This window comes from Camponotus vicinus, unplaced genomic scaffold (genome assembly GCF_025532165.1).
Source record: "Camponotus vicinus isolate PSW18456_S1 unplaced genomic scaffold, iyCamVici1.0 SCAF_2, whole genome shotgun sequence".
Taxonomy (NCBI): domain Eukaryota; kingdom Metazoa; phylum Arthropoda; class Insecta; order Hymenoptera; family Formicidae; genus Camponotus; species Camponotus vicinus.
The window spans coordinates 20,970,533-20,995,546 of record NW_028141956.1 but is presented as its reverse complement, the minus strand read 5'-3'; the positions used below and the strand labels follow the sequence as shown (position 1 = coordinate 20,995,546).

The 25,014-nt window shown below is 36.5% G+C and overlaps 1 protein-coding gene across 2 annotated transcripts; it reads right to left on the bottom strand.

Moving 5' to 3' along the window:
• Nucleotides 1-16,515: 16,515 nt before the first annotated feature.
• Nucleotides 16,516-22,121, bottom strand: Nd-23 (NADH dehydrogenase (ubiquinone) 23 kDa subunit). Of its 2 annotated transcripts, none has more exons than XM_083090824.1 (4): nt 21,950-22,121; nt 19,660-19,933; nt 16,933-17,125; nt 16,516-16,826 (listed from the first exon to the last, which is right to left on the bottom strand). In XM_083090824.1, the coding sequence occupies exons 1-4, from the start codon at nt 21,987-21,989 to the stop codon at nt 16,695-16,697; spliced, it is 639 nt and encodes a 212-aa protein (XP_082946950.1). In that variant the 5' UTR covers nt 21,990-22,121; the 3' UTR covers nt 16,516-16,694. The 2 variants fall into 2 exon arrangements, with proteins under 2 accessions (XP_082946950.1, XP_082946951.1); XM_083090825.1 differs by having other exon boundaries at nt 19,660-19,918; nt 21,950-22,117.
• Between the last annotated feature and the right edge of the window lie 2,893 nt (nt 22,122-25,014).

Here is a 25,014-nt window from a genome sequence, read left to right as displayed (position 1 = left end):
TTATTTGTATTTTTTTTCTCTGATATACTGTGCTTTGTATTATTCGCGTATGTTTGAGGGTCGCAAGCAAATACGATTTTGAAAACAATCGTTTTGAAAGTATCGGAAATTCTCAGAAGCGTATATATGTGATCTATATTAATATTTTTCCCGTACGAGAAACTTTTCGAATATTAGTCATACCTTCTATTTAATCGATTTAATGGAATATTTTAAATTATAGCTGCCTTGGTGGAAAAATTTCGCAATTAGTTTTAATTTAATGAAAATATTAATTTTTTTTTTAACAAGTATTGAAAATTCTGAGACATTATATATTAGAATTTAACTTTTCAAGAATTTTATTAGTTTCTAGAGTCTTTATCATTATTTTTCGGTTATTATTAATGATTGGGGATAACTTTCGGGAAACTTCGTAAACTTTTGATTAACTTTTCATACTATGGCTAATTTTTCGTTTCTTTTATTAGACTGTTGAAAAATCGATGTAGCGAATTAAAAGTCAATATAGAGAACTTCATTATTTATTTAATTTTGGAATGCTTGCGCACCCCTCTTCCTTTCTTTCATTTATTGGCGCATTAATTGCTGCCTACTGCTATAATCCTTGACTTTATTTCTTGTATATTGATGTGCTACTATTTTTGACTTATTTTTCTTGTGTATTTTTTTTGTGTGTTTGCGAGGAAGATTATTTGCTTTGATTTATATTTTGTGTGTTAATGTGCCTTTCTTTCAGGATCTAATTACTGTAGTAAAATTCTTATTTTGAATCAATCTTTGCCTTTTTTTTATTTGTGGAATTTCGGTGTGATTTTGTAAAAGGAAATTATTGGGGAAAATTATATTATTAGTAAGGATTGCTTGCTCGGAGTTTACGGAACGCGAGAGTCGTTTGTCTTCGCACGAGTGTTTATATTCTTTTTTTTTTGGACTACCGTTCGGAGCGATCGCCTATTATTTTCGAATTTAACGATTATCATTGTTAGCTTCTCTCAAGGATCTCTCGAATAAAGCCTTCGCAGCATATCATAAATATTTGCGTCCTCGGGGAACCACAGCCTTCGTCGATCGAAACACGTTATATTTTCGACTCGTATAGTTGCCGTGAGATAACGGCCAATTTTGAATTTTATTCCGAGATCGAGTGTTCGCGATGAGCGTAGAAAATAGGAACGATACGGAATGGGTTCACGCGCTGTCGGTGGACCAGCTTAGAGCGGAGTTGGAGCGACGGGGTCAGAGTAGTGAGGGTACCATCCCCGCGTTAAGGGCTCGATTAATCAAACATGACAACTGCACACTACTGGGATGGGAGACGCCGCGGACACCCACCGGAGTCGATTTGGAAGCGTTCGAACAGCCGGAAGGAGCGCTTAGAAGGCCTCATGATATAGAAGAGCGGTCCGTAGCTGCCGCCGGAAGGGGCGGCAGAAGGGGATCGCTCTCGGTTGCGCGTACGACCCCCGCGGATAGAACTACCCCCGCAGCCCATGGATAACCGAGCCACTCAGAGATCGACGTCTTCCGCCATGGACGTTTATCATATCATGCGTCGGTGGAACTTGCAATTTTCCGGCGCGAGAGGTAGCGACGCGTTTTTAACACGTATCGAGGAGGGCCGCGCGTTGATAGCGGTCAGCGACGAAGAAATTTTTAAATGCATTCCGTTCTTTTTATCGGGCATCGCGCTATATTGGTACCGTGGGGAACGTAATCGGTGGAGGATATGGCGAGATTTTGAGACTGCATGGCGTGAAAGATTCGGGAATCCTGACTTCCAATTTGCCTTACGAGACGAGATCATGCGGCGTACGCAGGGCGAACACGAACTTATCGCGGATTATTTAACCTGTATTCGCGCTCTTTTCGATAGATTAAGTCCTCCGTGGAGTTTGGAGGAACAGTTAAATTACGCCCATCGTAATATGCTGCCGCGCTTACAGATTTCGGTCCACCGCTGTAATGTTTACGATTTCGCCTCGCTGGAATATGCGGCTACGCGTGTTGAACGTAGCTACGACGCTTTAGCGCAGTATCGCCCTCCGCCAACTCCGGACCAGTCTATTTTTCCTGATCTAGCGTATCGTCCTCCGCGCAAGACCGCGAGAGGCCCGACTGCCGTAGCTGCCGCCGGAATAGCTGACGTGCAGTCCACTAAGAAGAAAAGGAACGACAAGCGAGCCCAGAAAGGGGCAACCGATACCCGGGCTGCACCGGCGACCGTTGCCGTTGCACCTCCCGCGGCCGCGACCACAGGTACTTCCGTTCCAACTTCTAGCGCCTCAGTGTCGTCTAACCGAAAGGTGAAGTGTTGGAATTGTGAAAAGACCGGCCATATAGCGCGTGAATGCTCGGAATCGCGTCGTCAATACTGCTACCGCTGCGGCAAGGCGAATGTCACCGTGAAAACTTGCCCCTCGTGCTCGGGAAACGAGGCCGAGAGTCGTTAGGGAGGGCCGCTGCGACTCTGAATAATGAAGGGGAGGCCCGCGTCGCGAACTCCACGCGCGAAATGGTCCTGTCTTCGAACATGGTCGATCCCACCGATTCTTTAGAGCTACCACCATTACATTATCTTATAGTTGCCGTTAATAAAGAACCTTTAAGGGCGCTCGTCGATTCGGGATCGACTCGTACGATCCTTGGAGCCGAGGCCATTCAGATCGTTCGAAGATTAAATCTGGCTACTCGCCAACGAGTTACTCGGATTCGCACCGCGAACGGGCAGATAGCGAGAGCGCGCGAAGAGGTCGATCTATCGTTTCGAATGAGGAATCGGATTCGTACCATTTCAGCTTGTTTGCTGCCGGACTTGACCGTCTCGTGTTTAATCGGCATGGATTTTTTGCGAAAATTTGGCGTAGTTGTGGATTATGAGCTATCGGAATGGAATTTTAGAGATAGTCCTGCCGTGAGATATCCGTTTGAGTCGGAGAACGAGGAATCGCGAGTATGCTGTGGACTCCCCGAGTTAACGCTTTCGCAAAACGAACAGCTACAGTCGTTCTTAGAGAACCGAATCCCCGAAGCAGTCGAAAATCCCGGTGTCACTTCTCTTACAGAGCATGTTATTGACGTTGGCCAACATCGACCTATTAAACAGCGATGTTATTTGGTTTCGCCTAAGGTTCAGGAGGCTATTCGCGATGAAGTGGATAAAATGTTAGAGGCTGGAATTATAGAGCCTTCTTTTAGTGAGTGGTCAAATCCTATCGTTATGGTAAAGAAATCTAACGGGAAATATAGATTCTGTTTGGACTTTCGGAAAGTGAATGGCATCTCTAAAAAAGATGCGTATCCGCTGCCGAATATGAACGGTATTTTAGATAAACTTAGATCTGCTAAATATATCTCAACTCTCGACTTGAGCCAGGCGTACTTTCAAATACCGTTGGCCAAGGAGAGCAGAAAGATTACTGCCTTTAGTGTTCCCGGAAAGGGGTTGTACCACTTCACGCGAATGCCTTATGGACTTACCGGAGCACCCGCGACATTCCAGCGATTGTTGGATTAATTAATAGGGCCGGAAATGGAACCGCACGCGTTCGCGTATCTAGACGATATCGTGATCGTGACGCCGACTTTCGAGGAACACCTGGAATGGTTGGGACGCGTGTTGGATAAAATTTTTGCTGCCGGTCTTACTATAAATCCGTCGAAATGTGAGTTTTGTCGCTCACAAGTTCGGTATCTCGGGTTTATTGTGCAGAGAGACGGGCTAACCGTAGACCCCGAAAAAGTACAACCGATCTTAGAATATCCGGCCCCGCGGAACATTAAGCAGTTACGTCGTTTATTGGGTATGTCCTCCTGGTACAGACGATTCATTCCGCAGTTCGCGACGGTTAGTGAACCATTAACGCGATTGCTAAAGAAGAATCAACGCTGGGAGTGGGCGGAAGACCAAATCCGTGCGTTTGAACAGATCCGTTCACATCTAATGACTGCGCCTACGTTATCGTGCCCTGATTTTAGTATTCCATTTACGTTACAAACCGACGCGAGTTCCGTCGGAATAGGAGCCGTTCTAACGCAAATTATTGAAGGGAAAGAGAACGTAATAGCTTTCGCGAGTCGAGCCTTATCGGATCCTGAACGAAAATACTCCGTGACAGAGCAGGAATGTTTGGCGGTAGTATGGGCCATTAAGAAATTTAGACCGTATTTAGAGGGCTACAAATTCACCGTAGTAACTGATCATAGTAGCTTGCGATGGCTACACAATCTTAAAAACCCTACGGGCCGACTCGCGAGATGGGCGTTAGAAATGCTCGAGTACGACTACGAGATCGTACATCGAAAGGGCGCGTTACATCACGTACCGGATGCTCTGTCGAGAATGTACGAGGGTGACACCGAGGTTAGATTGTTAGTTGCCGCAGAGGCGAACATAGCTGCAAATACCGCCGATGAGTGGTATCGCAGGCGTTTCGGGGAGGTGGCCGACAGGATTAAAAGATATACAGACTGGAAAGTAGTGGACGACCAGCTGTATTACTGTCGGCCGAGAGAGATCCTATCGGATATCGTGGAGGACCTCGATAGGTGGAAATTGGTTTTGCCATGCGAATCACGGGAGGAGGCTTTGAGAGAGGCGCACGATGAGCCACAAGCGGGACATTTGGGAGTAGAGAAAACATTTCAGAGATTCGCCGTTAAATATTTCTGGCCGAACATGTTCCGGGACGTCGGGAAATACGTAAAGCGATGCGATACGTGTCAGCGCACCAAGGTGGAGCAAGCTCCTCCGATCGGACTTATGGGCCACCGCGTCGTGGAGGGCCCCTGGACCGTGATTGCTGCCGACATCATGGGGCCGTTCCCCAAGAGTAAAGCGGGTTTTGCATACGTCTTAGTGGTGCAAGATCTTTTCACCAAATGGGTGGAATGTTTTCCCTTGAGGGCTGCGAACGGGAAGAAAATCTGTGAGGCTCTGGAGGAGGTTATCTCGCGGTGGGGTACACCGAAGTTTTTATTAACTGATAACGGCACCGAGTTCGCGAATCGAACCCTTCAAGCATTCGCGGACGAGCACGGAATAAAAATTACCACTATTCCGCCGTATCATCCGCAAGCCAATCCCGTGGAACGCGTAAACCGCGTGCTGAAAACCATGATTGTCGCGTTTTTGGATCGAGATCACCGGGAATGGGATGAACACCTGAAAGACTTCCGTTTTGCATATAACTCGGCCCATCACTCCTCCATCGGCACTTCGCCAGTTTTCCTAAATTTGGGGCGCGAGATAGAACCTTCACACACACTCCGCGCGCGTTGTACTGCAGTGAGCGAGGTCGAACCGCGAGACCCGGTTACGTGGACGGACCGCATGAAGAAATTGCGCGCGCTATACGATTGGGTAACGGAAAACTTGGAGCGGGCCTACGATAGACAATCCAAATATTACGACCGTAAAAGACGCGATGTTGAATTTCAGGTTGGCGACTTAGTATTAAAGCGTCAACATGTATTATCGTCGGCGGCTCAAAATATTGCCGCAAAATTGTCCCCAAAATTCCACGGACCTTTTCGCATTGATCGCATGCTTTCGCCTGTTGTGTGTGAGCTCGTCCATTTGAATGGTGATTTTGCTAGTAAAGTGCATGTGCAAGATCTCAAACCATACCATACTCCCCCCCATAGATAGTTGCCGACATTAGTTCAGCGAGGAGAGAGAAAGGGAGCCTACATGGAGTGGCGGCGTTTCAGGCTCCGCTACCGAGCGTTGATCGAGGAGGTCCATGACCGTCACCCCGGGTTTTGGACGGAACTCCGAGATCTGGCGGAGGACAGGGACCGCCGGAGGACGACCACTCGGGGGACGACGGTACGGGAGTTCCCTCGCACCCGGGAGCAGGGGACGCAAGCCTCTGGGGGCAGGACACTGGGACAGCGTCTCTTTGAGGTGGCCGCACCAGAGGTCCATCATGCCGGCACCCAGACCGCAGAGGCCGTCCGTCAGTCTACGGGGGTTCAGGTGGACCCTTCTCCGCCGATTATCGCTGCCGTGGAACCGCGCCTACCAGGGCGGGGAAGAGGACGCCTCACCAATACTAATACCCTGAGGCGCCCCGGCCTACCGGAGGGGTACAATCCCCAGCCACAACCTCCATCCCCGGAGCTCAGAGCGATAACAACCTCCGCTCGGGAGCCGCCAAAAGAAGAACCCCTCCCGAGCGACAGGTCTGGTGTCGACCAGACCACCCACCAGAGGCCCCAACGTCTGCTGGAACTGCCAGGCAACGGACCACCGATATTCCGCTTGTCCGTGGCCCAAAGACCGACAATACTGTTATGCGTGCGGCCGGGAGGGGGTAACCCTCCGCACTTGCCCACGCTGCCGGGACGATTGGCGGGACTTAGGCCCATACCACCCGGACCGTGGACATCTGGGCAAGAGTTAGCTGCCGTTCACTTCGAAGATATTTTTCTTTCCGTTCCTTTTTTTTACTTTGTATAACCTGACCGGGTCCTCTCCTAAATAATAAAGGGATTGAAGAGCCGAATCATCGTCTTGCTTGACTACTACCCTCCTCTCTTCACACCACTAATAACCAGTGTATTCGGCTATGGGATCCGCTTCGCTCACCCTGTGTTTTTGCTTTCGATTTTGTGATTGGATGGTTGTTGGTTGTGTCGCATGCTCCTAGCCCGAGTATAATTGACTGAAAGCGCAATTCGCTGCGGAAGAGAGCGGACTAATGTTAGCATTTTGTTTAAGGAACGCCACGAGGAAAATCCTCGAGAGATTAACTGGATCTTGAGAAAATTAAGCGGCTGTCGACGTTGGTCGGTAGCCGAGACCTCCTCGGTCCTCTTTTAGGAGGGGGGAGTTGTGACGTGACACTTGGCGGTCCGTCACAAGGATCGCGAGATCCGACCGAGAATGAATTTGGGCCCTCGTTCTCCCCTAATTTAGGGAGAGAGCGGCTATTGGAGGCGAGATTATACTCGCCTCCCGTGCGTAGAAATTTATTTGTTAGCGTTAAGATTAGGCTTAAGAGCGGGCACGATGGGAGACGCTGACGGGATCTCATCCGGTGGCTCAAACTTGAGGAAGAAGTACAGGACACAAGGAAACGGGCGGGCGGAGGCGCCGAGTAAAAGGAACACGCCAAGCTAAGTATTATTATTATCTAATTTCGTCAATGGTAAAGTCCAGTAAGACTGTCGCTGCCGCCCCTGTGAACATTCATATGCCCAGCAGGTACGGAGAACAATTGCGGGGAAGGCCAACCAGCGGATAAATTAACACTGGGACTATTATAATGAAATAAAGGTCCGTTAGATAAAATCAATAAAAAATTAGTTAAAAGGCTACAAGGACCAACGCAATGGTGGAAATATGCAAAAAATAAAACGGTTATTACAATAAAATAACCATATGAAAATGTTTATTTAATTTGAACATGACAAACGCCGCGTTTCAATCCAATTCGGATCCTTTTCAATGTCGACTAACAAAGTGAATAATAAACATTAAGATAAAAGCAAAATTAACAGTCATAGGAGAAATGTAAATAAGTTTCGGAACAACGCAAAGTCAAAAAAAGTCAAAAAATCGGAAGCAAATATATGTACAATAACGGAAAATTTAAACCGTCAATTGTTACGATTTCTACAACATAATGTACTGCGATGCTCTAAGATTCTGTTTAGACGGGTCCCGGTTCGTATTCTCAATGAGTTTATCAGGAGACAACGTTCCTCTCTTAATCATTTTAATATTGTAGAAAATAAGAGAATCAATAACAAACTAAAATGGATCGCTAAAAAACAGCCGGATTTCCTTCGTCCTAACGTACCTCTTATCAAATATTTTTGTTCCGTCCCCCCCATCCTCCCATGAATTCTTACAAGCGAAAGTTAAGATCTTTTACAGGTTCTTGCCCTCATGAACAGCACCCCCTTCCCACATTTTCCTTTTCACCCACTCCTCAACCTCCCTCTCATACTCCTTTTAATGTACATATTAATCCCAAGAATTTTCACATGAAAGATAATTTATCCCTTATTAATTCGGTTAATAACAGTTGGTTTGTAAATTTGTCTAAGACCGATATTCCTCAGGAAGTTCAATCCCTCTTACAATTGGGAGAGAAATTTTGTTTGCGTTCCCTTCCTAATTCGCAACATTTTGTATTCGATTTCATTAAAAATATTGAACATAATATCTCCAGTTTGGATCAGGAAACGGCTAACAATATTAGATGTTTGTCAGTCCAGACTCTTAATAAATGTCTATTATCTCCTCCTCATTTTTCAGATTTGGACTCTCGTTTGCTATCCTTAACTAAAATTACAAAAAAATTCCTTTCTGACCATCCTGATATCATTGTCACAAAAGTTGATAAGGGGAATGTAACTGTTTCTCTTGATAAGACCGAATATTTTGACAAGATGCATGACCTTCTATCAGACCGGAACACGTACATGGTAGTGAACCGCGACCCGACGAATAGAGTCATCTCCCAGTTGAGGGAGTTGTTACAGCGTTGGCGTAAAAATGATTACATCTCTAACGGTACTTATAGAGCGCTATTGAGTACAGATGGGATCTTACCACGTGCCTACGGACTGCCAAAAATCCATAAGAAAGATTGCCCGTTACGTATCATCATCTCTTGTATTAATAGCCCTCTTTATTCACTAGCGTCTTTCCTTCACATGTTAGACAAAAATTTACCTAATCCGAATAGCCATATTGCGAATAGCTTTGAGTTAATTAAAAAACTTAACAATATGTTCTTAGATGATTGGTACGATTTAATCTCATTGGATGTGGAGAGTCTTTTTACTAATGTTCCATTAGATTTGGTTATTGGAGGAATTGCTAAAAGATGGCATTTAATTAAAAACAACATCAACATTCCTTATAAGGAATTTTTGATTTCTTTAAATCTTATTATGGACTCCACCTACTTCCAATTTGACAATGTCATATATAAACAGATTTTTGGCACTCCCATGGGATCTCCTCTCTCCCCGATCTTAGCGAATATTATTATGTCTGATTTAGAAGACAGAGCAATTTCGTCTCTTCCTGTTTCCCTTCCTTTTTATGTTCGCTACGTTGATGATATTGTTCTTGCTGCTCCTAAACAATACTTCCAACATATTTTCCAGGTTTTTAATTCGCTTCACAATAGACTACGGTTTACCATTGAATATTCAAACAACAACAGTATAAATTTCCTGGACACAACTATCATAATCAACAATAACTATATTGAATTTAATTGGTATAGGAAACCGACCTTTTCAGGAAGATTTCTATCATTTTTCTCACACCATCCTCTGTCACATAAAAAAGGAGTTATTATTGGATTGACTGATAGAATTTTTAAACTTTCACATCCACGGTTTCATAATGAGAATTTTTCTTTTATTATTTCGACTTTATTAGGCAATGGTTATCCTATTAAATTTATTTTTCACACTATTTCTCAAAGATTAAAGTTTTTAATCTCTGACGTGAACAATAACGAAACTGCTCTCACTTAATCCTCCTCCTCTCTTATTCCTTTCTTCACCATTCCTTTTTCCTCAAGCTTTCCAAGAGGTTTTGTTTCCAACATTAAGAGTTATGCGAACAGAAGATTGGCATATACAGTCAATAACAAATTAAAATCCCTTATTAGATTGTACAAGGATCCGGTACCTAAATTCCACCACGTGAATGTCATTTATAAAATTAGTTGTTTAGACTGTGATGCTTCGTATGTGGGACAAACTAAAAGGAAGTTACTGACCAGAATTAAAGAACATCATTCTGATATCAATAAATCTTCTGGTTCTCTCTCAGTTGTGTCCCTTCATAGATTAAACGGTCATGAGTTTGATTGGGAGAATGTTTCCATTTTGGAGGAGGAACCTAGATATAAAAAGAGACTAATTGCTGAGATGTTACATATCTCTGGTCAGAACCATGGCCTTAACATTCAGAGCGATACCGATTTCTTGGATAAGTTGTATTTGCCCATTATAAAAAAATGTTCGTATTGATTATTTGAATTTTTCCTTCGTTCTGTCTTCTTTCCTTCTGTGACGTTTTGTTCCTCTCCTTCCTTTTCCCTTCTCTCCCCCCCCTCTTTTTGATGTTTCACGTTCTTGGCTATATGTGATCCCCATGTGCCTCAGTTCGGCTCTGTTGATTGGAACGTTAAGTTGTGCTTAACTTGCTCTCCCTTTGTGTTCGATTTTTTGATTTGAGATCACTTTCAAATTTAGAGACCGGTATGTGATTTTATTATATTAACTTTACTCTTGCTTTATATGAAGGATTCTCTTAAGTAGTTTCCGGATTGTTTGTTAAATTATTGCTCTGTCTTGTTTTTCTTTTTTAGAGTGTCATATTTTTAAGCTTTTACTCGCACATATTTGGACCATCAAGTTTCCAACTGGTCATCGATTTATGCATCTTTGACTGTTTTTTCTTTTGGAAATGGTCATGGACCTGTATGTGGGATTTCCTTCCGGTTTTTGTTTTGGAGAGGATCATCTCGTTTTTAACGGTACACTGGTGATATGCGGTACGAGTTGCTTTCGGGTTTTCTGTGGCGATACGTTAATGCGATGCGTTCTTTCCTTTTTTGTGATTGACGGTTTAAATTTTCCGTTATTGTACATATATTTGCTTCCGATTTTTTGACTTTTTTTGACTTTGCGTTGTTCCGAAACTTATTTACATTTCTCCTATGACTGTTAATTTTGCTTTTATCTTAATGTTTATTATTCACTTTGTTAGTCGACATTGAAAAGGATCCGAATTGGATTGAAACGCGGCGTTTGTCATGTTCAAATTAAATAAACATTTTCATATGGTTATTTTATTGTAATAACCGTTTTATTTTTTGCATATTTCCACCATTGCGTTGGTCCTTGTAGCCTTTTAATTTTTATTAACACTGGGACCCCGAGTCGGAGCCACCTCGGCCGGAACAGCGCTAAAGAAGAACATTATAAATAACGGCGAGTGGCTGCCGAAAATATCCCTCCTGACGGGCCTCAACGAGAGGAATTATGAAAAATCGAAGAGAAAACGGGGTGCGACAGGCACATGTACGACCCTGAAGGCCGCAGGATTAAATGGGCCACACGACGATCCTGAGGGTTGCGGAAGCGCCACAGGTGGCCTAGTTACGCATTAATTCGCCGGCGTGATTCCGACGGGCCTTCCGCTCGCCACTGTTCGGCGGACCGGCGAAGGGAACGACGGCCCAAAATTATCGATCCGACAAGTGGATGCCGAGAGCACGGAGAACCGCAAGGAGTCACCGGTGAGACAAGCGTCGACCCCATCTGGCCGTCTTTGTTAAATCATTCAGGTAGAATTAGCTCGAACAATGTCGGTGCCGTATAGCTGCCGTCATTAAATTCCTTGTGAAATTCTTTTTCTGCGTTCTCGATATTTGCGTCTTAGAATACGACGGCCGGCCGAAAGACTTTGTTCGAGCTTTCGTAAAATTAAGTGCCCTCTCTCCCAGTTGCGCGCCGACAGTCACTGTAAATGTTTATTTGTACAATTATTACTGTTGATAGTAAATTTTTACCCGTTAAAAGTATTGTAACCGAACTCACACACATACGGCGATCTCGATATTCGATAACTGGCAATTGCGTTGCAGCGTCGACTCGCATTCCGTGTATTATATTCTAGTGAGTAATTGTTCGCGTTTGATTTAGCGTGTCTTTTATTAATTAATCGAGTCGTATCTAAATTCTTTTCGTTAACGTGTAACATACTGGTAATTGTTAATCGAAATCAATGTGTAAAGAATTCACTCATTCTGTATCCGGCTATTTATTCTGATCTTATAATCCGCTCTTTCCTTCCACGCAGGGTAAACAAAATTAACAGGGCGAGTAGCGCGGTAATCATTATTACAAATTTGTTTAAATTCCTAGCTGTCGAGACTCCGACAAGCCTCGCATAGCGCGGAATTCCAAAGACTCTTTCAGCGCTTTTTGTCAACGCTTGGCACGTGATACCGCGGTGCTTGTGCCCGCACACCGGCCCGTTGCTGCCGGTGATAAAATAACTAAAATCGATTGTATAATTTTTCTTCTTCAACCGCCCGCGTCGATCTGCTATCAAATATTAATGCTTTTAACTATCCATGTGAAATATACTACTAATTTTGTCATCTTAATAACTTGTGTTATTTTCAGCGACCTTGCATTCTCGATCCTCCCTAATTAAATAAGAAATTAAACGGACCGCCCCTCTACCATTCTCGATACGGGGCTAGCGGAGTGTCCGTCGCGATAGCTTCCGAATTCTTTTGTCTTCTTTCGAGTGCCGTGAATTATATAATTTATCGAAAGACTTTATTAGAGCGGTGCGTATTCCCGCACCTGGCGTCCATGCAAATTTAGAGTTGAAGTTTTGAAGAGAAATCGCGCCGAAGGTGTGCCGTGGGCCAATATCACCGGCCACAATTATCATCAGCCCTACATAAAAAAATAAACGGTCACAAATTGGCGCCCAACGTGGGGCCCACTACAAAAAAAAAACAAAGGGCATATCAAAAATTGTTAGCATTATCTTTTGAATAAAATCCGTTAAGACGGAAAGGAGATCGAGAATAGCAAGGTTAACATATTAGTATTAAGTTTGGATATTATTTGTATTTTTTTTCTCTGATATACTGTGCTTTGTATTATTCGCGTATGTTTGAGGGTCGCAAGCAAATACGATTTTGAAAACAATCGTTTTGAAAGTATCGGAAATTCTCAGAAGCGTATATATGTGATCTATATTAATATTTTTCCGGCCACAATTATCACCGTCACCGTTTACGTGACGTATACTATAGATTTTCAGTACTGGCAGTGAATATTGGAACATAGCCTAGACTGTCACTTTTACGTTTTAAAAACGTCAACTCGTGACGTCAAGAATAATCAGTGAATGACCAATTTGAAACATCAAAATGATGTGCTTGCTAGCTGGGTGGCTGTAAGAAATCAAAATAGAAATCAATATAACTTCAAGAACTAGAGATCCAATTATTATAATTTAAATCAGGCCTGGCCTCGTGGGCGCCCACGGGGCACGAGAGGAGGAGAACATGTCCCCTCTTCTCGCGAATGCCTCTTCCCGTCTTTCCTTTCAGGCCCCTCGATCCACCTATCCCCTCTATAAGGCTGTCACTCTCGCGCGCTCTTCCTTATTCCACATATTCGTCAGCACTCTACACTCATTGTCAGCATGTACAGTGCGTGCACGCGTCTCGCGCCAGTGGAAGGGGAAGCGGGGAAGCACGAGCTATAGTTCGTGGGCCAGGCCTGATTTAAATTATAGTCTCTACAAGTTTAACATTATTAAATCTCCAGCATGCAAGCATGTGAGCATTTCAGTCAAGATATCAATCATATCCTATGGATATGTCCCCTTCTTTCTACAGGGTGTTCCGTAAATCGCTCGGGAGATGAATGGGGAACCAAAAACAAGAAAGAAAGTTGATACAAACATAGGTCCGAAAATGCGTTGTTTTCGAGTTAGCGCTATTTTTGTTAAAATTTGAAATTGCTTTGCTTTCGAATTTTTTTGTCAAAATTAAAACATGAGATGGTTTTTATGAGTTTCAAAACATAATTGAAGTCAAATAAAAGTTGCGGGGGCACAAGCCGCTCATGTGCATTGTTCGTTGCGCGGTTCCCCCCTCCCCGCAACTTTTATTTGACTTTAATTGTTTTGAAACTCATAAAAACCATCTCATGTTTCAATTTTGACAAAAAAATTTAAAAGCAAAGCAATTTTAAATTTTAACAAAAATGGCGCTAACTCGAAAACAACGCATTTTCAGACTTACGTTTGTATCAACTTTCTTTCTTGTTTTTGGTTCCCCATTCATCTCCCGAGCGATTTACCTCGACTTACGGAACATCCTGTATATTTCGTTCTTTTTTGTTCTTCTCCCTTCATAGATCCTTTGATGCTTATATCCATAAATTACTTTAAAATCCATCATTATCACTCCAATTCTAAATTTCCTCCACAAATATAATCTCCATGTCTAAATTGTCCTCTCCTTAACCTCTTTCTATAGATTGAAATTTAACATTTAAAGAGAATTAAATTATCAGATTAATCATGGCAGAATGAACAAGAAAACACTTGCTCTTCGCTATAAAAAGAAAGAAGAAGACTTCAATATTAAACAAGCCACAATCTTCTAGGCTCCATAAGCGTATTTGAAACAATTTTCTCTCCAAACATCCTTAAAAATCATAATTATCTTATACTAACAATCAAAGATAAATTGAAATTCTGATCTTCTTAACATTAGTATTGTGCTCATCTGGATCCCTGCACATACAAATATTTTAGGAAATGAAACCGCCTATACAGTACAGAATACTGTAGCAATATATATTATTATTAATATTGTTGTAATATTGCAGCAACATTGCAATATTGCCACAATATTGCTACAATATTCTGTGCTGTATCGGCGCTACGACATATTAGCTAAAAATATCATACGCTGTAGAATAATCTTTCAATTTCGCATTTCTTCATATCTACTTATTTTTCTACTCAAAAGAAAAATTATGCAAAACTATTCAAGATCTTCTCAAACTAACAAGCCTTCAAAAGATTCTCTGTACTTTAAATACTATCCAGTATTCAGAATTTTCTCTGGTTCTATGAAATAAAAACTGGCCGTTTAGAAATTAACAAATTTTAAGGATCAGAAAGATATAACCATTATAATTTATCATTAAATCACAGTCTTCACAAATGCAATATCGTAAAGTCCCCTGCATGTAACTATGGTCACTTCAATCAAAATATAAATTACATCTTATGGATTTGTTTTCTTCTTTCCGCACATCATCCTCTTTTATTTTCCTCCCTCCAAGAATCTTCTAACGCTCATGCACCAAGAAATATCCACAAATAGCTACAAAATCCGACACTAAAAATCGTCATCCCAATCCTAAATTTTCTTTATAAAAATAATCTTTCCATTTAAAGCTTCCTTTCCTAATCCACTCTCAACAGATTGTAGCCGCAATACATGAAGAATATCAAATATAATATTAAGTCTGATCATAGCAGAATAAACAAGAAAATATTTGCTGTTTGCCAAAAGAAGAAGAAAACATAAACATAACATCATACAATTGGCTATCAAATAAGAAATTTTGATAGTCCTGAAAATCTTTGTATTAATAATCAATTATATGATATTTATGTTTGTATATTTTTTGTTGAAAAATTTTCATAATATACATGACTGCTTTATTGAATATTTTCATAACACATCTTGTCAATCTCCTTGGCAAATATACAGGGTTAGTTTTATTTCGTGTGCCAGTCTTTTTATCATGCGGGAGATTATCGACTGCATAATAAATTGATCGGTACATAAATGTCAATTATTTGGATCGACCGTATCGAAGGTCCGAATATAATGTGTACAATAATAATAATAATAATAATAATAAATATGTAGCTTTAATAATAATAATAATAATAATAATAATAATAATAATAATAATAAATGCATACTACATAAGTTCAGCTTTTAATTTGCTTTAATTTTACACATTATATTCGAGCCTTTGATACGGTCGATCCAAATACAGGGTGTTCCATTTTAAATAATACGCTCAAATATCTCCGAAACGGCGCATTAAATAAAAAGATGTTTCAAACAAAAGTTGTATGACTTGAAGGGGACCATCAGATGGTGGCAATGATTTGACCTTGGAGAGTCATTTGAAGGTCACGTGAAGGTCACCGTCAATTTCTTAAATGGAACCCCCTATTTTTTATTGCATATTCTTGTAGCTTATCTCGAGAGCTTTCCAAAACACTATAATAAAATATTTTTCCCTCAAGTACTTTTTAAGTTATAAGGCTTGAAATCATTTCTTAATTTTACATGAACCGTAAAATATCTTGTAAAATATTCATTTTTCGATTATCTTACCTTAATACTTTTATGTACAAAATAATGAGAGGAATCAATTGGTGTAAAGAAAACACATAGTTATTTCGAAGAAAAAATATGTAATTGTTAAGTGCAAATTACATTTTTTTTCTTCGAAACAACTATGTGTTTTCTTTACACCAATTGATTCCTCTCATTATTTTGTATATAAAAGTATTAAGGTAAGATAATCGAAAAATAAATATTTTACAAGATATTTTACGGTTTATGTAAAATTAAGAAATGATTTCAAGCCTTATAAATCAAAAAGTACTTAAGGGAAAAATATTTTATTATGGTGTTTTGGAAAGCCCTTGAGATAAGCTACAAGAGTATGCAATAAAAAATAGGAAGTTCCATTTAAGAAAATGACGGTGACCTTCAAATGACTGTCCAAGGTCAAATCATTGTCATCATCTGATGGCCCCCTTCAAGTCATACAACTTTTGTTTGAAACATTTTTTTATTTAACGTACCGTTTCGAAGATATTTGAGCGTATTATTTAAAATGGGACACCCTGTATATCTATAAAATAATCTAATAAAAAATATTTAAACACAGAAGTGTAATTATTTGTTACATTTTTATTATTATATTTAAATAATATATATTGTACATATTTTTATCATATAATAATATATTTCTACATATTTCTATTTAAATAAAATTCTCCTTGTTATTTAATTTATTTTATATTTATGTTTACTTACATTATTAATTGTTACTACATTATAACACAACTGTTAACGATATAAATGATCAGCATGGATATTACTAGCGATTTCAGATTCCCATTTATCTCCATTATTTAAAAGTTTTTCTTTGTTATACAGCATTTCTTCATGAGTTTCACTTGAAAATTCAAAATTTGGACCCTGTAAAACGATTTTTTAATAATATGATTTTAAAATAATTATAAAATTCTTTCGTTTTATATTATTTTATTTCTTCTCTATTTTATTAATAGAAGAACTTTGATACCTCTACAATAGCATCTACCGGACAAGCCTCTTGACAAAATCCACAATAAATACATTTAGACATATCAATATCATATCTTGTAGTACGTCGAGATCCATCTGCTCTTTCTTCTGCTTCAATTGTAATAGCTTGTGCAGGGCATATTGCTTCACATAACTTACAAGCAATACATCTTTCTTCTCCAGAAGGATATCTAAATAACATAAAGGAATAGCTAGTTTGGATAATTCTATTATAAAAGTAATATTACATCAATTTATACATTTTATTAGTTTTGTATTCACAATAAAGGAAAAAATTAAAAAATTTCATTTAAACTATTTCTTTGCAATGAAGCAAAACCATAAGAAGCATAAAATAATAGGAAGCGAATATATTTCACACATGAATGATAAATTAAGATTTCATACGCTTAGGCACAAAGAAATGACAAATGAAAGAAATGAATGAGATGCCCTTTTTATGATTATTGTAGAAATTTACAATAGTATTGTCAATATATATTTTCTGCTTTTTCATACATTAAATTAGTACTTCTTTTTACGAATAATAGCTACAAGAATTAAAGACATCATAAAAATGATTCGAGTAAAAATTTGCGGCATGTTTCAATTTCAGCTGTCAAAGATCAATCAATATTGAAGATATGAAAGATATTGATGATATGAAGATATTTATCTTGCTATGTTGTACGAGATAAATAAATTATAATAGAATTAGATTTGCCATTTATTCATCTTGTATTTTGGAATATTTTAGAATATTTGCAATGAAATACAAATTGTGTAATTGTTTCAGTAGAAAGTAATTAAATCAGGAAGTTTCATAAGAGTATTTCTTTCACTTATCATTTCATCATGTTTGAGCACGCGAAATCTCAACTCTGTTATTCGAAAAATATAATCGCTTTTCATTAAAAAGTATACTACTCTTCATTAATTCGTTCGTTGGCCCCTTGGCGCGCGATAAGGGGAATGATAAAATTATAATCATAGCATCATCAGTTGACAACGGCTAATTGATATCGATTTATCGACCTAATTACGATCGCCACAAAGAAGTTCGCTAAGTAAGAATATATATAAGAAATAACATTAAAGTGATATTAATATATAGAAAACCTAGTATTTTATTTAAAATAGCGTGTTTTTTTTGCGGCGATCGATAATTAAGTCGATAAATCAGCGTTAATTATCCGCTACTGGCTGATGGTGCCATACTTTTACATTCCCCTTGTCCCGTGAGAGGGGCCAAGGAACGAATTAATTAATATACTATAGTACTCGACATTTTTGTATCAAGATTTTCGTGTTGAATCTATCATTAAGAAGATGCCGTTACTTTTTCTTCTTTAATTCTTAAAAAGAAATTATATCTAACATTTGAAAAGAAAGTAACAAATAATTCATCATATATATTTTATATTTTTTAGAATGTTGAATTATTTATTATATTTTCTTTTCAATATCATTATTTGAATGAAAATATTAAAATAAAAAATAAAAATAAAAAAAAATAAAAATAAAATAAAAATAAAATAAGAATTTAAATATGCAAAGTATAATAAATTAAATTATATGTATATCAATTTAAAAAACACATACATAGAGTAAAGCATCTAACTTGTATAACTAAATAATTTAACGTAATTGAATAATCTAATTTGAATAATTTATTAATTATGTGTTATATAAAAAATTATTACATACAACAGTTGTATGATTTCGAGAAAATTGTTATACATAGAATATATATTTTTTTTATAAATAGAGACGTTTCAAATATTTGAAGATCAATTTGTTTTTTTAAATGATATATTATATTTTTTGTCATAGTTATGAAATATATTGAAATTCTAAAAAATATATTATTGGTTGTAAGCTTATAGATTATTCGTTCTAACTTACAGATATATAATAAAATATTCAAAATATATTTATCAACATAAGTAATCTTAATATATTATTATTATTATCAATCAAGTATATTATTATTACAATTTAATACAGAAATTACATTTTAATACAGATCACCTTATATGGATGTTCACACTTGTTATCCATTAACATTAATGCATTTTCAATGTACATCATAAATAAGAAGCATATCTATTTTTTCATCATTATTAAATTTTATTTTTGCAACACTTATATACATATATCGACATATCTTCCATATTGAATTGAATGATTGACAAAAGGATTACTTTTGTTGTAAATTCACTCACTCATTCAATCACTCACTCACTCATTCGCTCGCTCTCCCCCCTTCTTCCCTTCCCCCCTCTTTCTCTCTCCTTATTACTTTTTCAATATCTTTATTACATTATCTATTATGTTTAGAGTCAATAAATGATAATATATTTTTTTTATTCAAAATTTAATATATTTTTAACTGTAATATAAAAAATATATCTCATAAAATATAAAAAATATATCTCATTAAACAAAAAAACCTTTAACTCTTTGAAACGCTTCATATTATAAAAAATATATATATTATATAATGAGCCTCTCAAAATCATCTGTCAATTTTTGTATATGATAATTTTTTATACAAGATATAATTTATAAGGTTTGCAAGTTTGTAAGTTAAATACCTCACCTAAATAATAAAAAAATTTATATAAAGCTATATATTAGATATGCATGTATGCAGAATATTATAAAAATTGTATGATATATATTTAAAAAGATGTAAATATATTATTTATTATAGAAAATATACCTTCTTAATGCATGTTCACCTCTAAATCTAGGACTCAAAGGTCCTTTCTCAAATGGATAATTTATTGTTGCTGGTTCTCTAAATATTTGAGATACAACAAGACCCATTCCTCGGACAATTTCGAGAAAAAACATATGTGTAGTTGCAGCTTCCATAATATCTGTCCAGGTTTTGTCTTTTTGCTCATTTACATAGTAATATTTACTTCGGTTCAAATATATGTTTATACCATATGAAGTAAACCTGCCAAATCTTGGAGCTGAAATATTCAAAACTAATTTTAAAATTATTTACATATCATATCATATAAAATAATATAGACACAATTTAATAATAATAAAAGTTTTTATATAGATTCTGTCCAATAGGTGTCGTCTCAAATTTGTCTGATAATTTCTTTCATACAGTGAATAAAAAAGTAATATGTAAAAATAACAATATTAGCTAGTTCATCACCATAAAAAAAGAGTCAAAATTTGTTTACAGAAAATAAATAAATCTGATAAACACATAAGACAAAAAGTATATAATTCTTAAAATTAATAATAAAGAATGCAGCCAAATGGCCGTAGGTTCCTCAATTTTTTATTACTCGGTTTGATGATCAAAATGATTTACAAAGAAATACTTAAGCTGATTATAATAGTATAAATTTTTTAATGCATGGATAATGGATCTGCTATTTCAGAGAAAATGGGCAAGAAAAATTAACAATGCGCTACTCAGCAACTGATAGCAGTAAGTGGCAGACTTGGAATTTTAAAAGCCCATTTTCTTTAGAACAGTATGTCCATATATTACAAAATTTATACTATTGTAATCAGTTCAATGAGTACTTTCTTCTGACAGCCATTTCGACCACCAAATCGAATGGCATAAAATTCAAGGGAAGCAGCACCTTGATTAGTCTTTGTAGTTTTATATAAGAAAATTAAAATTTTCTGTATTACATTAAGGCCTGATTGCACTATGTTTGGCTTTAAGTAAGTGTCTTAAATATGTGTCTGTCTTCATTTATTTAGGAAAATTGATGCAAAATCTCTGATCTTAGTATATTAAAAAATTCCTTTGTGCTTACAGAATATCTATTAATATCAATATACCATAATATATAATTTATATGTGTAAACATTATTCAATGGATAAATATTATTCATATTATTTCAATGTTTTAAATGATTATTTCATCAAAAACTCTGAATAAAAATAATAAATAAATATACACAATAAAATTTTTTAAATTGACAAAATAGAACATATGTTATAATAAAACATATGTTATTTTTTATGTTTATTATATATATATATATATATATATATATATATATATATATATATATATATATAATTTATTAATGAGTATTAATTTAATTGTTAAAGTTTGACATCAATATTCTGTTCTGCTTTAACAAGAAAATCATCTAAAAGTTATATATCATATAATTACACAATTCTGTATAGAACAATTACTAATAAGATTAAAATTACTTAAACTTTGTATCATATGACATAGAATTTTAATAGAATTGTTTTGCATAGATAAAATAAATATTAATTTTCTATAAAATATAAAAAAATCTTTTATACCTAATTTCACTAATGTTGTTTAACTTTATCTTAGTAACATAATCTTAGTTTAAAAGACAGAGTGAGTTAAACTAAAACTAAAGCTAAACAATATTGGTAAATTTGGGTATTAATAAGTCAAAGTTAATTATTCATACTCTAACCAAGAAATCTAATCATCATTAAAAGCTAATCAAAACTGATGATTAAAATATATATGACATTAATATTATATTTCATTGCACAATTACAAAAAAACTCATTTTATTTCAAATTGTCATAAGAATAACATAATGCAATTATTGATAATATTAAAGAAATAAATAAAACAATGATTTTTAATAATAAAATAAACACAATTTTGTCCATAGGTAATCTACTTGCAAAAAAACATGAATAAAATGTATATTCATTAGAAGTTAATTATAATAAAAGTATATTCATTAGAAATTAATTATAATACTGCCAAAATTCCTATAAAATATTAAAATATTAAAATATAACCTCAATATAGCAATCTTTTAAATGTATAACTTGATAATTAAACGCAACTTTTTTTTACAAATATGATGTATAATTTTAGCGTATCATAAAATGCAAAGCTTTTAAAAACTTAATAAAAATTAAAAAAAAAATTCTATTCGAAAATTACATTTTATAATACAACAAAGTCAATTTTATCACAATTGAAAATTATTAAATATCACATATATTGATATTATACCAATTTTACTCGTTCGAGCAATGATCTGCAAAGGAATCATTCTCTCAATGTCTCAATTTCTCCTCTCTGAAGGTAAACAAACTAACGGGCACTAGCAGAAGGTTTGTCCTTTTTAGCTGAATTGATTGCACTAGTTCAGAAAGTATACACTGAGGCCCAGTTCCACAACTTATTTTAATCGAAGTTTAGCTCGTTAAAGGCTTTCGCACATGAAATTCCATAAGCACGTAAGACATAAGCGTAAGGAAATCGACCAATCACGGTCGAGTTTTGACCCCTTGGAGGGGCTAATACTTGACCGTGATTGGTCGATTTCCTTACGTTTACGTCTTACGTGCTTATGGAATTTCATGTGTGATGGCCATAAAGGAGGATTTACACTGGGTGCATCCAGAAGCACAACCGCTCACTGAGCGGCTAAGTAGCAATTGAATGTGATTGGTTTCTATCTTTGAATTCACCAATCACATTCGAGTGCTACTTAGCCGCTCAGTGAGCAGTTGTGCTTCTGGATGCACCCATTAGCCCATATTCTGAATCCTCTTTTATCGATAAAAGTGCCTCTAAAAGTGGCATATAAGCCTTCTGATTGGCTACAGGCCGCTTTTAGGAGCACTTTTATCGATAAAAGAGGATTCAGAATATGGGCCATTGCGTTCAATGTCCGATGTGTGACGTCTGATTGGATACAATGGGTTTGGGACGCAATGTAAATCTTCCTTTAACGAGTTAAACTTCGGTTAAAGTAGAATCCCTAGAATATAGAGTCTGGCCACTCGATTACGGTGGAAGCACATAAAATTGCAGGAGCACATAACCATAAGCATAAGAAAATTGATTGGTTCATTTTCTTATGCATATATTTGTGGACCAATCAATTTCTTTATGCTTATGGTTATGCGCCTATGCAATTTTATGTGCTTTCACCTTTAGTTTTGAAAAAACATGGCGGCAATATATATATGAGCGTATCTAGAAGTTTTGAAAAAACATGGTGGCAGTTTATGGTATGAATGACATCTCAAAATGCTAATGTATATTTATTTTTTTATCATTTATCATCTCTTAAAATATAATTTGTAACTATAGAAGTAATGAAATTTTTTAAATTTATTATTGAAAGTTAGGGTGGGGTCCCATGGAGCGTATTACGATACGCGCGTATCGGGCGTATTGAAAATCTAACCAATCGCAGACGTTCCGCTGTTTGTGATACAGGAAAGTTACGTCTGCGATTGGTCAGATTTTCAATACGCCCGATACGCGCGTATCGTAATACGCTCCATGGAACCCCACCCTTAATTTTTTTATTTTTTAATTAAAAATTGATAAAAAGAGAGTACAATTGTTGTAATTTTCTTATTTAAATAAATAAAAATTGTTTGTAATTTTCTTGTCTCACTTCTTTTTCAATTATTAAGCTTCCTTATAACAATAACAATTCCCAATAACAGTTCTAATAAGCTGTCTAATAACAATTTCTATTGGTTCTGCCATTTTTTTACAAATTTCGTTTCGACGAATAAGATGAGACACGTACCGTGACCAGACCACAGATATCTATACTATAACTAGATCGCTAACTCCCATTGATTTTGTACATAAAATGTGTCCTCGAAAACCATGTAATATGGCGGTCGCGCATGCGTAATATTCTTAGGCCCATATTCTGAATCCTCTTTTATCGATAAAAGTGCTCCTAAAAGCGGCCTGTAGCCAATCAGAAGGCTTATATGCCACTTTTAGAGGCACTTTTATCGATAAAAGAGGATTCAGAATATGGACCTTAGACCATATAGAAATGGACTGCGCGTTAGTGGTGGGGACTGCTGGCGAGTTGATAGACAAGGATAGCAATCTAAGTAATATATACAATAAAACATACCCTATTCGCGCTAACTCGTATCGTAAATGTATATATATAACAATATGACAGGTTATGGAGAGTTTTATACTTCGTCATATTACTCGAATCACTTTTTCAAATTACAGTTTTATCTTCACTACGTGTATTTTCACTACGTAATAATAACTATATGTCAACACAATGTCCAGAGTTACTTCGAACAGAGTATATTCACAACGTGACAACACAGCATTTGGCAACTGAGGGTCTTAAGGCCTAGTCTCTTCCTTGTCACACACACAGGTTTTATATCTCTTTCTCTTTCCCCCAACTCGGCAATAGCCAGAACAAAGGCAATGCGCAGTCCATTTCTATATGGTCTAAAGTAATATTGGTGGAAAACTAATATGGTGGACACTTGTAGCCAGCTAATATTTAAGTTTTCACCTTAAAACTTGTACTTTTTACATTATAAACTTTTAATTTTGTAATAAAATAAATATAAATATATATATAAATGTTATATACATATATTTTTAATCTTTATATATTTTTAATCTTCTATATATATTTTTAATCTTGATTTTAGTTACATCATATACCTTTTAAATATATTTTGATATATTTTATCTTTAAAGGCTGTAATAAATTTTAATTAAAAATGAAGAACATTATATATTATTTAAAAATAACTTATATTCAACTGTAAGTTTATACACAAATTACACTTATGTACATTGTACATAACATCAACCAATCACAAACGTGACTGCTGTCCACCAACGTTACGCATGCGTGAGAATTTAGTACATAAATTTCGTAGGCATGTATTTGACGCAAGTTAGCGGTCTAGTATATAGTATAAATGTCTGTGGACCAGACTCTATATTCTAGGGACTCTAGGTTAAAGTAAGTTGTGGAACTAGGCCTGAGGGCCACTTCGACCAAACTCCGATTAAAGGTGAAAGCACATAAAATTGCATAAGCGCATAACCATAAGCATAAGGAAATTGATTGGTCCACAAATATATGCATAAGAAAATGAACCAATCAATTTTCTTATGCTTATGGTAATGCGCTCCTGCAATTTTATGTGCTTCCACCTTAACTCAATCGTTGATTAAAGGGTTGCCAACATGACAAAATAATTCAGTGTGACCAATTGTATTTCTGACGATATACTGTATTTCTACAATTATATTGGCTTCTCTCTGTATAT